This window comes from Beta vulgaris, unplaced genomic scaffold (genome assembly GCF_026745355.1).
Source record: "Beta vulgaris subsp. vulgaris cultivar EL10 unplaced genomic scaffold, EL10.2 EL10_2_Chr_UnSca4, whole genome shotgun sequence".
Taxonomy (NCBI): domain Eukaryota; kingdom Viridiplantae; phylum Streptophyta; class Magnoliopsida; order Caryophyllales; family Amaranthaceae; genus Beta; species Beta vulgaris.
Genome location: NW_026611046.1, coordinates 224,803 through 241,158, shown reverse-complemented (window position 1 = coordinate 241,158; position 16,356 = coordinate 224,803). Strand labels below are relative to the sequence as shown.

The 16,356-nt window shown below is 36.0% G+C and overlaps 2 protein-coding genes across 2 annotated transcripts in view; both read left to right on the top strand.

The window, feature by feature from the left end:
• The first annotated feature begins 2,851 nt into the window (after window positions 1-2,851).
• LOC104884340 (uncharacterized) lies at window positions 2,852-3,915 on the top strand. The gene is made up of 2 exons (XM_010668976.1): window positions 2,852-3,079; window positions 3,331-3,915. The coding sequence occupies exons 1-2, from the start codon at window positions 2,852-2,854 to the stop codon at window positions 3,913-3,915; spliced, it is 813 nt and encodes a 270-aa protein (XP_010667278.1).
• A 4,713-nt stretch (window positions 3,916-8,628) lies between these two features.
• LOC104884333 (probable sodium/metabolite cotransporter BASS4, chloroplastic) overlaps window positions 8,629-16,356 on the top strand; it is a 35,231-nt gene continuing 27,503 nt past the window's right edge. The window contains exons 1-5 of the mRNA XM_010668969.4: window positions 8,629-8,986; window positions 9,109-9,199; window positions 11,683-11,790; window positions 11,870-11,937; window positions 12,513-12,591. Coding sequence (XP_010667271.1) covers window positions 8,774-8,986; window positions 9,109-9,199; window positions 11,683-11,790; window positions 11,870-11,937; window positions 12,513-12,591 — 559 coding nt within the window. The 5' untranslated portion in view covers window positions 8,629-8,773. The remainder of the gene's footprint in view (window positions 8,987-9,108; window positions 9,200-11,682; window positions 11,791-11,869; window positions 11,938-12,512; window positions 12,592-16,356) is intronic.

Genomic DNA, 16,356 nt, shown 5'->3' with positions numbered 1-16,356 from the left:
AAGCTAATACTCTCTCCCAAGCAGGTCGCGCAGTCCTTCTCCAGTCTAATCTTGCTTCTAAGTCCAATTATCCGATGCAAAGTTTCCTCCTTCCTAAGCATATCTTGGAGAATCTTGATAAAACGTATAGGAATTTTTTCTGGAATAAGGACCATTTAAATAAATCTCCTAATCTGATAGGTTGGGAAAGAATTTGTAAACCAAAGGCTGCAGGAGGTTTAAGTTTTCGTACAGCGGAAGTTTCTAATCATGCTCTCCAGATGAAGCTTCTTTGGATAATTATAAAAGATGATAATAATCTTTGGGTTCGGCTTGTTAGAAAGCGTTATATTAAGAATTCTAATCTCTTTACTATTAAAGTTTCAAAGTCTGCCTCTTGGCAATGGCGGAATCTTTTAAGATTAAGAGACACGTTCAAAAAAGGCCTAAGATGGCATCTTGGAGATGGTAAAAGTATTAGATTTTGGTCGGATAATGGGTTTTCCAACACCCTCTCAACTCTATCATTGTTCCTACCCCGGGGACTGAGACCTACTTTGTTGACCATTGTATCTTAGATTCCGGCCGGTGGAACACCCATGTTTTTCTTTCTTTGGTCCCTCCTCACATTGTTGCACAGATTGTTTCTATTTATATCCCTTCTGAACCTTAACCTGACTCCCTTATTTGGGGTCTTACGGCTGATGGTGAGTACTCAGTTAAGACTGGGGCTCTGCTTGCCCAAAGTATTCTCCCTGCATCTGCAGAAAAGGTTGAGTATGGGTGGATTTGGGATCTCCCTATTCCTCCTAAAGTTAAAAATAACGTGTGGAAGGCTTGTAATGATGGTCTTCCGACGAAAACTCGTTTAGAAAGAAGTCATATCTTCCTCCCCCAACAGTGTGTGTTTTGTAATAATGCAGGTGAGTCTATTGGTCACCTTTGTTTTGAGTTCCCTTTCACTAGTGATGTTTTTTTATCATCTTAATGCCAGTTTTCATTGGCCGATTCCTCCTGCGTGCCTCCAAACTTTGAATCTTTCCTGTTTTCGGTCAGCGTTGGAAGCCTGCCATAGTGTTTCCTCGAAGGTGGATATAGTAAAATTCTCCTTTGTCTGGTGGTTTGTCTGGTATTTTAGGAACAAGCTTATTTTTAATAATGAAGTGGTCTCTTCTAGGAGGGATAGTTTCATTATTAGCTCTTATGTTTTGTCCTGAGATAAGGCTCTCTCTGGAGATCTAGTTGGGCGCTCTATTTCTGAGGGGCATAGAAAGATTGGCGCTCCTCAGAGGTCTAGGTCTGCTCTTATTTAGTCCCCGCCTGATTCAGGTCTCTTCAAGCTAAATTTTGATGGCTCGAAACTATCCAATGGTAATGCTGCCTTAGGGTTTGTTATTCGAAATTCGGATGGAGAAGTCTTGCTTGCTGGTGGTAGGTCGTTAGGCTGCCACTCCTCTATTCTCCAGGCGGAGGCCTTGGGGATGAAAGAAGGTCTTGTGGCGGCTCTTTCACTTAATATTTCTAACCTTACCATTGAGGGTGACAATTTGGCGGTGATTAACGATGTTAGGAAATTTCGGAAAGTTCCTTGGGAGATTCGTAACTTTATTACTGACATTCATGCTAATATTGTTCGTTTTGATACTTTTCAGGTCCAGCACTGTTTTCGTGAAGCTAACAAGTTAGCCGACTTCATGGCACATCGTGGCCATACCTTCCAGGATCTTCATTATTGTACTCCACCCTTTGATTTTGATTTGTCTCTTTGCATCCGTAAGGATGTTTTAGGTTGGCCTCCTCATTGAGAGGCTCTCCTAAGCTTTGTTTCCTTATCAAAAAAAAAAAAAAAAAAAATTCTAGAAAAGGAAACTATTGTTATGTAATAATTATGTATGGAATAATTATAGGTGGATGTCCAACCTTTTGCATTACCTAACTTTTGACATCCCCTCGTGACTTTTCGCATTACGTAACTTCTCCCATTATTGTGTATATATATATGTACCCCATGAGGTGAATAAGATAACTCTCTCCATCATCTTTCTTCTCAATACTCTATAATCCTCTCAATTTTATAACACGTTATCAGCACCATTCTCTAACTATATCTATTAGTTTCATTCGATCGAGATCTACCGAGGTACGCAACGATACATACTATTCCACTAAAGTTTTGTTCATTTTCTGTGTTGTATGCGACCAATTTTATTCCACTACTTACTTTAAAATACATGGAGTTATCAAAATTATGAAAATTATGGATCTGCTATATGCCCATTCATGATATGACTAGTGTTTGAGTATTCTCTTGTTAGTGTTTGATGATATGGATATATTTCTTCGGAAGTTACAAAATTATCTTTAATTTTAGAATCCTAGACTTTTAAAACGGTAGTTTCATTTCATGTCATAAAGTGAAAGTCTATAATTTCTCCCTTTTGGTTTTGCATGAAATGACTACAGATTGCTTTAGACATATTGTCATATAAAGTTAGGCCAAAATTTGCTTACTGATTTTCGTAAACTAATACAGTAGTTTGTTTACATTTCTTTTATACATTTTTTTTACACAAGAATTCACCCTTGCATTCTTATTGTACCAACACTGTTTTTCGTGTCTGACTATCATATCATGTGATTATCCTTTGACTCTAATTAGGATTATATCTTTATTTGTTGTCGAATTGTTAATCTGTCCGAACATCAAAATACTATATAGCTTATTGGGATACCTTAATCTGCTTATGTCCATGTGTTATTTAGTTTTATACTTTTATATGTATTGTCACAGCCTCGTACATGATTAAAAAAAAAATTATTAGTTTATTGGATACACTTTAATCTTGTCTTGCAATGTTTTTTTTAGTGAAAAATGTCTAATCTTACAAAACTTGAGTTTGTGGCCCTTGATATTACCGGGAAGAATTATTTATCTTGGATACTTGATGCTGAAATTCATCTGGCTGCAAAGGGTCTTGGTAATACTATCAAGCCTGGAAATAATGAATCGGATCAAGTTAAGGCCAAAGCTATGATATTCCTTCGCCATCACCTTCATGAGGCTCTAAAGAATGAATATTTAACTGTTAAAGACCCAGAGGTGCTTTAGAGTAATTTAAAGGAAAGATATGACCACCAGAAAACTGTGATACTTCCCTCAGCTCGTTATGAATGGCTAAATTTAAGACTGCAAGATTATAAATCTATTAGTGACTACAACTCAGCCATGTTCAGAATAACCTCTAAACTGAAATATGTGGGGAAAAAATAACTGATGATGAGATGTTGGAAAAGACTTACACCACCTTTCACAAAGATAATCTCTTTCTAAGCAAACAATATTGTGAAAAGGGTTTCACGAAATACTCTGAACTCATATCTTGTCTACTTGTGGCTGAACAAAATGACGAGCTATTATTAAAAAACCACGAGTTACGACCTACTGGTTCTGCACCATTCCCTGAAGCGAATGCTGCATCCCATGATGGAAAGACAATAAATAATAAAGACCATGCCAGTAGCAGGGGTCGAGGCCGTGGTAGAGGTCGTGGCCGTGGAAGAGGATATAAACCTACTAGAGGTCGAGGTGGTTATGGACCTAGTGGAGGTCGAGGTGGTTATGGACCTAGTAGGGGTCGAGGTGGTTACTCCAAGAACTCCTATTCTCACCAGAAGTGGGACAATAACAATGCTACCAAACACGAGAAGGATAATGCGACTAGTGTGTGCTACCGTTGTGGAGGAAATGGTCACTGGTCTCGTGTATGTCGTACCCCAAAGCATCTTATTGATCTCTACCAGCAATCATTGAAGCAAAAAGGAAAGAAGGTAGAGACAAATCTTGTGTTCGAGGACGGTGAAGGTGATTTTGCTCATGACAATGCGACACACTTGGAAGTTGCTGATTTCTTCACCACCCCCGAAGGGAATAATTGAGATTTGAGAGACATGAACTTTACGTTTATTAATCTATTTGCATTATGGACTTTACTATCATCTTTTGACATCAATTTATGACTTTATGGACTTTGTTTAGTTTAAACTTCTCAATAAGTTTTTTTTTATTATTATTAGTTTGTGATTTTATCTTATTTTAATTTCTTTGAAGATCATGAGTACTCAAGCTCAATTAGCATTAAGAGGTGAAGATGTGTGCTTAGCAAACAGTGCCACTACTCATACTATACTTAAAAGCCAGAGATATTTTTCTCAATTGATAATGAAAAGCATAAGTGTGAGTACTATATCTGGTAGTACAAAAATTATTGAAGGCTCCGGAAGAGCAAATATATTAATGCCTATGGGAACAAAATTTGAAATTGTTGATGCGTTATACTCCCCTAAGTCTCAAAGGAATTTATTGAGCTTTAAAGACATCCGTCATAACGGATATCATATTGAGACAATAAATGAAGGGAATGATGAATATCTTCAAATCACAAGCATATCCCAAGGCACCAAAAATGTTTTAGAGAAATTGCCTGCATTCTCTACTGGTTTGTACTACACAAAGATAAGTGTAATTGAAGCACATTCTACACTAAACCAGAAGTTTACTGATGACTTTACAATTTGGCATGACCGGTTAGGCCATCTCGGTTCTGTGATGATGCGAAAATCATTGAAAATTCATGTGGACATTCTTTGAAGACCCAACAGATTCTTCAAAGTCATTCTTGTGTTGCTTGCTCACAAGGCAAGTTAATTATTCGGCCATCACCAGCCAAGATAAATTATGAATCTATTAATTTCTTAGAGCGTATACAAGGAGATATTTGTGGGCCAATACACCCACCATGTGGACCATTTAGATATTTTATGGTTTTAATTGGTGCATCCACTAGATGGTCACATGTATCATTGTTATCAACTCTTCATTTGCTTTGGTCTAATCAGAAATGATTCTATCATTTCTGTAGCTCCAATTCAATATAGATGGATATATACCATATATATCCTCCTCCCCATTTTTTTCCCATGCAATTTTGAATACTCAAAGGATCGATTCTTTGTTTTTCATCATAGTCTATGAATGAAAGCCCAAGAATATCTTATTATGTTATTATGATCCGGAGTTCATCGATTCTAAATTTTTTCTTTAATTTTACTTTTATTTTCGGTTTTCTTAAAGCAGATCCTTATAACTATTAACTCTAAAAAATATCTTTAAAAAAATTGTCATAATGAAATTTGTTTTGAATTTCGATTGGATATAGAAATAGTTGGTACATGAAGACACACTCTATTGAAATATTATTCGATAGATAAGATCCAAATTCATTTCGTTTTCGTTTTGGAATCAAAGAAAAGAAAGATATGTAAAATGGATTTTTTATATTGTGATTTGAAATAAAGGTTTTCTCCTCTCTAGGAGAAAGAGACTCGCCAACCTATTCCTATGGAATAGCTAGGAACACAAAGATTTAATCGGAAATATCGACAAATTCATACAGAGTTTAAAGAAATTAAAAATAAAAGGTCAACTGTTCCAATTTAATCTCTATCAAATTTGAATATCAGAATAGCGGGTATAGTCACGATTCAATAGGTCAGGTCCACTTACTTTTTCATTTGTTGATTTCGAATCTTTCCATTACTAGGATATAGTTATAGTTGCTGATTCGATGTAACCTGGCGTTTGCGAGACTACTTGCCCAATTGATCAGATTACGGGCACATTTTCCAGATTATCCCATCAAGACTATTCGTCTTGACAATGATGGTGAATTTACTTTTGAGGCCTTTTATAATTATTGCATGTTAATTGGAATAAGTGTTGAACATCCTGTAGCGCATGTTCACACACAAAATGGTCTTGCAGAGTCATTTATTAAGCGACTTCAGTTCATTGCTAGACCATTGCTCATGAAATCTAAACTTCCCATTTCTGCTTGGGGACATGCCATATTACATGCAGCAGCACTCATTCGTACGAGGCCAACAAGTCATCATAAGTTCTCCCTCAGGAACCAAATATCTCCCATCTGAGAATTTTTGGATGTGTTGTATATGTTCCAATTGCTCCATCACAGCGTACTAAGATGGGTCCTCAAAGGAGGTTAGGAATATATGTTGGGTATGAATCCCCATCAATAATCAAATATTTTGAGTCGACAACAAGGGATATGTTCACGGCTCGTTTTGCAGATTGTCACTTTAACGAGTCGGTTTTCCCAATATTAGGGGGAGAAAACAAACAGATGGTAAAGGAAATCAGTTGGAATGAATTATCATTATCTCATCTTGATCCTCGTACTAGACAATGTGAAATAGAAGTTCAAAAGATAATTCATTTACAGAACTTAGCAAATCAACTGCCAGATGCATTTTCTGACCCAAATAGAGTGACTAAGTCACATATACCAGCTGTGAATGCTCCTATAAAAATTGATGTCCCAGAAGGACAACATCAAGTTGCTAACGATTCAAAACCACGCTTAAAACGTGGTAGACCAGTTGGTTCCAAAGATAAGAATCCTCGAAAAAGAAAAGGAGCAATAATTGACAATGGCCAATTTGAGGATCTGACACATTCTGGTGGATCTCCAGAAGAGATCGTGGACATGACAAAGAATATTATTCCAGAAGAAATTCAGGTACCTGAAAATGAAGAGATCTCAACAAATTATGTCATGTCTGGAAGAACATGGAACCGAAATAAAGTCGACGTCGATAATGTTTTTGCATATAATATAACACTTGATGTCATGAATAATGAAGAGGATCAAGAACCAAGATCCATGGATCAGTGTAGACAAAGAGATGATTGGCCAAAATGGAAAGAAGCAATTGATGCAGAATTAAAATCTCTGGCAAAGAGAGAAGTATTTGGACCAGTAGTCCGCACACCTGCAGGTGTTAAACCAGTGGGATATAAATGGGTCTTTGTGCGCAAGAGAAATGAAAAGGGCGAAATTGTAAGATATAAAGCACGTTTAGTTGCACAAGGATTTTCACAAAGACCTGGGATTGATTATGAGGAGACCTACTCCCCTGTGGTGGATGCGACTACTTTTAGATTCTTGATCAGTCTGGCAGTAAGAGAAGGACTTGATTTACGCTTATTAGATGTAGTCACAGCTTATTTGTATGGCCCACTGGATAATGAGATATATATGAGACTTCCGGAAGGATTTAGGCTGCCAGAAGCAGCAAGTTCAGGATCTCGAGGACAATATTCTATTAAATTGAATAGATCCCTGTATGGATTGAAACAATCTGGGCGCATGTGGTACAATCGCCTTAGTAAATATTTGTTGAAAGAAAATTATAAGAATGATCCTATTAGCCCATGCATTTTTATAAAGAGATTTGGGTCAGGTTTTGTCATTGTTGCTGTATATGTTGACGATCTAAATATCATCGGAACTCCTGAAGAGATTTTGGTGACAATAGAATACTTGAAGAGGGAATTTGAGATGAAAGACCTTGGAAAACAAAATTTTGTCTAGGACTGCAAATTGAGCACCTGAAAGATGGAATCCTTGTGCATCAAACATCATACACAAACAAGGTGCTTGAGAGATTTCATATGGAAAAAGCACATCCGTTGACCAGTCCGATGGTAGTTAGATCACTTGATGTAAATAATGATCCATTTCGTCCTCGGGAAAGTAATGAGGACATCCTTGGTCCTGAAATACCATATCTAAGTGCAATAGGAGCATTGATGTACCTTGCTAGTCATACACGGCCTGACATATCATTTTCTGTTAATTTATTAGCAAGGTTTAGCTCATGCCCTACCCGAAGGCATTGGAATGGAATTAAGCACATATTTCGTTACCTCCAAGGTACAAAAGATAAGGGCTTATTCTTTTCTAACCTATCGAAAGAAGCAATGATTGGTTTTGCAGATGCAGGGTATTTATCTGATCCTCACAATGCTCGATCACAAACTGGATATGTGTTTACACATGGTGGTACTGCCATCTCCTGGCGCTCAATGAAGCAAACCATTGTAGCTGCTTCTTCCAACCATGCAGAAATTCTAGCAATTCATGAGGCTAGTCGTGAATGTGTGTGGTTAAGATCTCTAATCTTGCATATACAAGAAGATTGTGGTCTATCATCTGAGAGGTTGACTCCAACAGTTTTGTATGAGGACAATGCAGCATGTATTGCACAGCTCTCGAAAGGATACATCAAGGGCGATAGGACAAAACATATCTCACCAAAATTCTTCTTCACTCATAAACTACAGAAAAGTGGTGATATTGATGTTCAACAAGCTCGTTCAAGTGAAAATTTGGCAGATCTATTTACTAAGACACTTCCAACCGCTACTTTTAAGAGGCTGGTTCGACAAATTAGAATGCGTTCTCTCAAAGAACTTCACTGATATTTTTATGAGGGGGAGTTAATGCGCGCTGTACTCTTTTTTCCTTAACCATGGTTTTTTTCCCACTGGGTTTTTCCTGGTAAGGTTTTTAATGAGGCAGCATCATCTTATGCGCATTGTAAGACATATTTTATATGTTGGACATCCAAGGGGGAGTGTTATGTAATAATTATGTATGGAATAATTATAGGTGGATGTCCAACCTTTTGCATTACCTAACCTTTGACATCCCCTCGTGACTTTTCGCATTACGTAACTTCTCCCATTATTGTGTATATATATATATATGTACCCCATGAGTGAATAACATAATTCTCTCCATCTATAATCCTCTCAATTTTATAACTATTGATAGGAGAGAGTTCGTTTTCTAATCCATTCTTCCCAACACCAAAATCCGAAGCCCAAACCAGCTGACTCTCCACACTCCAGTTATCCAACCTTAGTTTGGAAATGGCGGGAACAATCACACCTCTAAATTTCAGAATCTCACTCTTGCACTCCTCATTTCCTCCCTCAACTCTACGCTTCAATTGCCAATTCCCCAATAATAATCATCGATTATTAAGTACTAAATCATTTAACTCAACTCACAATCCATTTATTCTTCAATGCCGACCTCGATTTCGCTTATTGCCAATCACCGCTGCTTCATCATCTGACGCTGTATGTGTCCTGAATTATCTTCAACGATTGCTTTTTTTCTTCCCTGAATCTATTGGTCATAATTTCGTGTGCGTTTTCTAGTTTTTATTGTTATTTACTTATTTGTTTCTTTTCTAATCAAGGTAAATAATGGGGAACATAAGAAATCTGGAGTTCTGTTGAAATGGGCGCGGCCGTTGCTTAAATTTGCTACCGCCCATTTCCTGCCATTAGGTAATGTCTAATTTTCTTTTTTATTGGAATGTCTAGTTTTTATTGGAATAATATGTAATGTATGCTTTTGATTGAGGTTCCAATTTAGATTTCTCATTCTAGGTGATAAAATTATAAATTTTTATATTCTTTGATGAATCAAGATATGTGGTTACTTTCATTTTTGTTTATGACTCCTATTAACCTATCAAGCCTACAAAAAAAGGTAATTGAATATTCATATCCATCATTGAAAATGTTGGGAGGAATAAAACATTTGAATTGTATTTGAACTAGGTTGGAACCCTATCCGATGCATGGTTATGGTAATATAGAGAGATCAAAAATTTAATCAAATAATTTTGTAACTTTTACTACGTAATCAATAGGATTTTTAGACACTAAGGTTATTTGCTTCTATATGGTCCCAAACATTGATACCGAGAACGTTCCACGTTCCACGTTCCACGTTCCACGTTCCAGGGGACGCGTCCCGAAACATGGTACGTGGTCTAGGAGTCCATGTGGTTTACTCTAGAGGTTGCGTTCCGCGTTCCCGTTTCGGTACCACGTTTCGGAATGTTCTTCGTTCCATGTAACAATGGTCCCAAAAGGAGGTAAACAAAAATGTTGCATTAATGGCTGACTATATCCTAAAGTAAACTCTTAAAACCTTAGAAGATAAAATTAGATCTTTGATAAAACCACCTGTAAGATATTAATGAAGGGCTAGTTTACTTTTTAAAATTGTTCATGCATATGAGTTTGGTGATTCACGGCTACATAATTACTTGTATCGTTTGTTGTCCCTTATCTAGAGATGTCAAAAGATCGAGTTTACTTCCATCCGCTTCACCCAATTCATCGGTCACCCACATAATCTATCACTGGTATCCATCTATCCGTCATCCATTCTTGACATTCCACAAGTGTTTAGCCTATTCAAAGCATTCCATACTTTATCTTAATCTTTAAAGCTTAATTTTGCATCTCATGTGCAAGTGCTTATCACCAAATAATTATGTGCATAACCGATTACTATAACATAAGTCGGTGTCACACATGCGTAGTTTATTTCTACCAGATGTAACCTAATTTTGAATAATTGCCTTTAAGCTTAACATGCTAGATATCTTTTATCGGAGACCAAAATTATTCTAACACCACCATAAGGAATGCCAAATATTCAATGAGCAACACTAAGAAAATTTTTCTATAGGAAAAAATAAAATTAATTTTATTTATCTGAAAATCAATCAATGTCATCCTGGACTAACTATGTGAGTTAAGCATCAAAGATGACATCCAAACATCCATACCTTGACTTAGGCATGTTTGTTGCCGCACCCATGTCTACAGTGCATCGCAAGGATATGGATGTAAAATTCATGCCGGATTCTTGAACTTGTAATTGGACACTTCATGCCATTTTGAACAAGGGTGGAAGGATAAGAGGGTAGAGAAGATAATTTGCTAAGATTGCCATCTACATGGAGCTAGTATGCAATTATTTATATAAGGATGGAGAGGCAATATATCTTTCCTTCACTCTGAGAGCAGGTTGGTACTTGGGTTGGAGGGTTATTTCTTTGTGTGGACCTAAAGGCCTTTGATGAAATGGGCTTAGTGTTGGAACATGGAGAAATTTCATGATTTGGCAAGTCTCCAAGTACGTTGAGGAGTATTAGTTTATAATACAAAGTAGGTTTGTATATATGAACCATATATATTTTGACGTATTATATTTGATCAAGGATTTTTTTTTTTGTTTAGGGAACAAGTTGTATGTTCCTAGTAGGTTATGGTTACTCCTAAGCTGTAGTTGACTATTGAAATAGGTCTTTGGAAAGAACCTCTGTGTCTGGTGACAGAATTCAAAGGATGAGTATTTAGGTCAAACACAAGTCAGGGTTCTGGACAAGGGGATTCTGTGTGATCAAAAGGGATCCAAGTTCTAGGGTGATTAGGTCAAATTGAGAGATCTTGGGAGCCTTGAATGACAGAAGTTGTTGAAAGTCCTAGTGCATTGTTTGGTTGACTTTTCCCGAATTTTCGGATTTACATGTCCAATCTTCTTGTGAGTTCTTTATTGCTGCAACACACAATCAAATAGGCCACAAATATTAAAATGGAATTATGTTGTCCGTCATATTTGTGACTCTCATGGTAACAACTAGCTAGTTGCATTCACCCACTTCCTTGGGCGGATTTTATGTAGTGTAGTAGCTGGCTACCTTAGATTAAGAGAGAGATTAAGGGATTGAAACAAATGTAAGTTAGTTGTGCTGTAACTGTTGAAACCATGTAACAACGATAGTAGACGGCTTTCAATTTTGTTTTATTTTATTGTTAATTTAATTCCTGCTTTCTAGTGCATACTTCTTTGGTTCAGTTTCTTTTAATTATATTCAAGTCAAAATGGCTAGTTATGTGAGTGCGTACTTTCAAACTAAATGTGTTTGAAGCTGCCTGATAGTTGATCATTTTCTTCACTTGTGCTGCAGCTCTTATTGGTGGGGTTGTACTTGGACTTGCAAATCCCAGCCTTGGTTGTACTGCAGATAGGTACTACTTGTCGAAAGTGAGCACATTTTGTATATTTATAATATCAGGTGAGCAAGAATTTATACTTTTGAAACTGGAGCTTCATGTTGGTTTGTTGATAAGATTCATGTTTTTTAATTTTTGTAGGTTTGACATTACGCAGTCAAGAAATTGGAGCAGCTTTTGAAGCATGGCCTGTTGGACTATTTGGACTGGTATTTCTCTTGAATAACTCAGATATTGTGCAAGTGACTGTTCTGTTGGGCTGGATTAGGAAGTTACATTTTCAGGAAGTCTCCAAATTGAATTGGTTGGTTATAGGAAAAACGTCCTACAAGGATTATTGCTTATTTTGAAGGGGTTAGGTAACCAGTTTTGCTGTGAGGGAAGTAGCAGCTCATGGGAAGAGCAGATTTTTGCATTTTCAGCAACTGAATGTTTCAGGGCTTTGGCATTCTTCAGGCAGTATAGATAAATAAAGAGTTGGTGTATACTTTCTCTGCAACTTGGAGCATACTTTGAGTTGGTTGTGGAAACACTTCCTTTTGAGTCGCCTTTATCACCTTCCTCTTGTTTGTTGTGTCTGTTTTCAGTTGTAGTTCATTATAATATGATTAAAATGTTTGTTGGGATAATTGTTACCCTTCTGGATTAAGTTGATTTACTCCATGGCAATTTGCTGAGCTGTATTGAAGTTTCGTAGTTTTGAACTTCTGGTAATTGATACCCTGTTAACATACAGAATTCTGAGCAGTGTATTGCTTATCTTCAATTTTTTTGGCAATTGCAGGCTTCTATTTTGCTGTTGACCCCAACATTTTCAACGCTTATATTGCAACTTAATCTTCAGCCTCCAGAATTTGTTACAGGTACTTCAGTTTATTTTGAGTTAATCTTTGATGTATTAGATTCAACATAGGAGAATTGACAACGATAAATCTACCTCCCATACTGTAAATAGTCCCACTATTTGACTAACTGGGAATGATCCCCATTTCACCGGTGCCTTCCATGTTGGCCACTTGGTCCATAGTAACCTTTGACAAATGGTGAACTTATAGTCTTTCTCTTGGATAATTTTGCTTTCTTCGGCACTCTCTCTCACCTTTTGTCCTCTCCCCTTCCCCTCTATGGCTTGCTAATGCCATCCTCCGCTTCTTCATCATCTTTGTAATTTGCGTCCTCAAAGTTAGGCTAATTGCCTAGAACGAATTCAAAGATCTAAATAACAAACAATTTAAGCTCAAAAGTTGAAGATTGAGGCCTCAGAGTAGTAAAGTCGATAAGGTTCCCTCTTCGCTTTTTTAGGAGGAGATGAAAGAGAGGGTATTGTAGTACCAAGTTGAAAAATATTATGGAGATATCAAATGAGCTACTGTTAAAAAGGATTTCGAAAAATATTTTTTTTGAATTAAGGTATGTGCCCTAGAAATAAAGGTAGGGTCGACTTTCTAATGTGTATATTGGGTGTTGTTTTGTTGTGTAGTATGAAAATCGAAAAGAGGGGTTGGGTTTTACTGGCGTTGGTAGGATGTTGGTAACTTTGCTTGGTATTTAAATAGGAAACAGAGGAAGGTGAAAATGATGATTGTAACACCCTGATAATTCTCTCTTTTCAGAAATAACTTTATAATATAAAACTTAGAAAATTACCCAGGCATTATCGCCCGTGTGATAACGTATCGGCTTATTCAGAATTTTGCAGCGGAAAACAATTTACTAAAAACCAACTTTATTAAAACTTACTAAATAAATGACAAGTGTTTGAAACTTAAACACACCAACTCAAATAAACCACAATCTGAAATAAATATGTTCCTACGAAAACAAAACTTAAACTACGCTAGACATATATAGTCTCTCCACTCCAGATTCCCAATGTGATGCATATCTGCGAACCTGTAATGTCAATGCAATATCGACTCTGCTCACCAGAAGGATCATCACAGGATCAATAGGCAAAGCCATGATCACACACACAAGTAAAACACGTAATCAGCAAAGCTGAGTACTACATATCAAGTATAAATATTCCTAAACATGATACTAAACAATAACGTATATGAATAAATAATAAATAATCATATAATAAACTGCAGACAACTTTTACTGAACTAACTCAAACATCACTTTAATGGAATAGTTATTGGACGAGTTGACTTAATTACTAATGTGAAATGCGGGCGCGACTCCGCATTTCAGAGTGACTTACGATATTGAGGAACCTTTGAAATAAAAGAGGGATGGTGATCAACCCATTCCTAGAAAAGCCATGGGCTACCACCATGTACTCCAACCCTTAGTGTCCAACTCTAGACGTGCACCAGTTTAAAGTCTATAACTTATTCTCGTTACACTTTACGTTATTTACATATTATTACCTATGTTGACACGCACATATAAGTGACACATACATAAATAAGCAGACATTCACAACTGAACTTATTTTATCTTTGGATTTAATACGTGATCACAACTCACACTCTAAGACTACTTTAATTCCTTTTTACTCTTAACTTTCTATACTTGTTCAACCTAGCCAACAACAATCTTACCTTTATATAGGTATAACTTGTAACTTACCAAATAAGGTCCACGGCCCTCATAAGATAATAAAATGATACTTCTCAAAGAATACATGTATTACATGATTCACCTTAACATATACTAATTCTTATATGAATTAATAAATAAACTAACTTAACATGCTTGCATCAATTATTCCATACAAACATTATAATTCAATATTCATAAACAATTCTAAGTCACATGTTGCACACATGCATAAAACATGTAGAATAATTCCAGAAATCACATGTACGAACAAATCAGGTTCCTATACATGATACTAAAAATTTAAACCTTCCTTAAACATGTTACTAAGCCACATAGCACGTAAATAATGTACGTACCTCGTATATACTAGCCTGTAGGCCACTTTTAAATCGTTAAAAGTCTCCGACAACGTATTCTCCGCCTATAAAATAAAGTAACTAAAATTAACAACTTGAACCAAAAATTACAGCAGCTTTAAATAATTTAAAACCCCTTAAAAACACGTTTTAAAATCGTTTTTAAGTGTCAAACTTAAGTTATTTTTAATTCCTAGTATAGTACTACTATTCTAGCAATTAAAAATCCTTAAAAACTCCATAAATAACTCTTTTCTGAAATTACAGCACTTTTAAAATCTAATAACCCTTCTTAAAATATGTACAACGTATTTAAAATTACGTACTAAACAAATCTCATAGTTCATAATATATTTCTTTAGTTTCCAGCAAATAAAAACCCTAAAAACTCTTATTTATATAATTAAAACTAAAAATAAACTTAATAAAACAAATCTGAAATTTCTTATATTATAAACTATGATGACCGAAATTATATATATAAAAAGAACAGTAATTTAATTAGTAAGCATGATAAATAATTATAAAATAACATAATAACCTAGTCTTTTAATGGAATCTTAGGAAGGAAGAAAGAAAACAACCGACAAACGAAGGAGGAAGGAAAGGCGCCGGCACAGCAACAACAACAGCAACACGGCAGCTGCAACTTTTCGGATTTGAGAAGGTTTGTGACGTTTCTTGTTGAACAAGAAACATTACTTGAAGAAGAAGAAACGAGATTTGAGAGAGAAGGCCGAAAGAAACGACGCACGAAGAGGAGAAAGAAAAGTCGAAGGAATGAGGGGAAGTGAATGACGTGATTTTTGTGGAGAAAATAAAATTGTGGGATAGAATAATTGGGTTTTAGGATATTTATATAAAGGCTTCCCTTTTTGGGCTTAGGAAAAGAGATAAGGTTTAATGAGATTTGATGACTAATAAGATGAACAACTTAGGACTTTAATCATCAACATGACTCTTTTCCTTTTTATCCTTTTAGGATTTTCGATTCCATTAAACTTCTTTTTCAATATACTTTAATATTTAAAACTTTTATTAAAACTTGCTTAATTAAAATATTTTCAATTTTATTAAGCCATGAAAAATAATTTCATTTCACTTTTAAAATAGTCAACCCTTTTTAAATAGTCAAATCGTTTTCCAAACTCATTTCAGTCTAAATATAAATATATAAATACTTAAATATATTTATAAAATCCTTTAAAATTGTGGGGGATTACAATGATGATGGTATTGATGATAGTCCTTCATTTGGTTGTGCACTAAGCCTTAAGGGTTGTCATTATTTGATGTGAGGTTAGCAGTGTACAGGTTTGTCCCGCTCCAGGGCCGATGGTGGCTTAAGACTGACACTGGATTTTGACGTTGTTGTTTCCATTAGCAATATGGACTACATTAACGCTAGACTTTACGGTGTCGCTGTTTTTGAAATGTCGATGGATTTACCGTCACCAATATCTTCGTACGTGTAGAATGCAAAGAATACAAACATATGACCAAAGAACAAGTAACTTATGAAAAGTTCGTTCTCCTTGAAGTGAAAAAAGAAATAACTCATGGGAAGTTCATTTGCTCGGAAGCTAGAAAGAGATAACTTGCTGAAAGTTCTTTCGTTTAGAAGCGAGAGAGGAGTAACTCGAGGAAAGTTGTTTCACTCGGAACGAGAGAGGAATAACTCATGAAATGTTCTTTCACTCGGAACGAGAGAAGAATAACTCG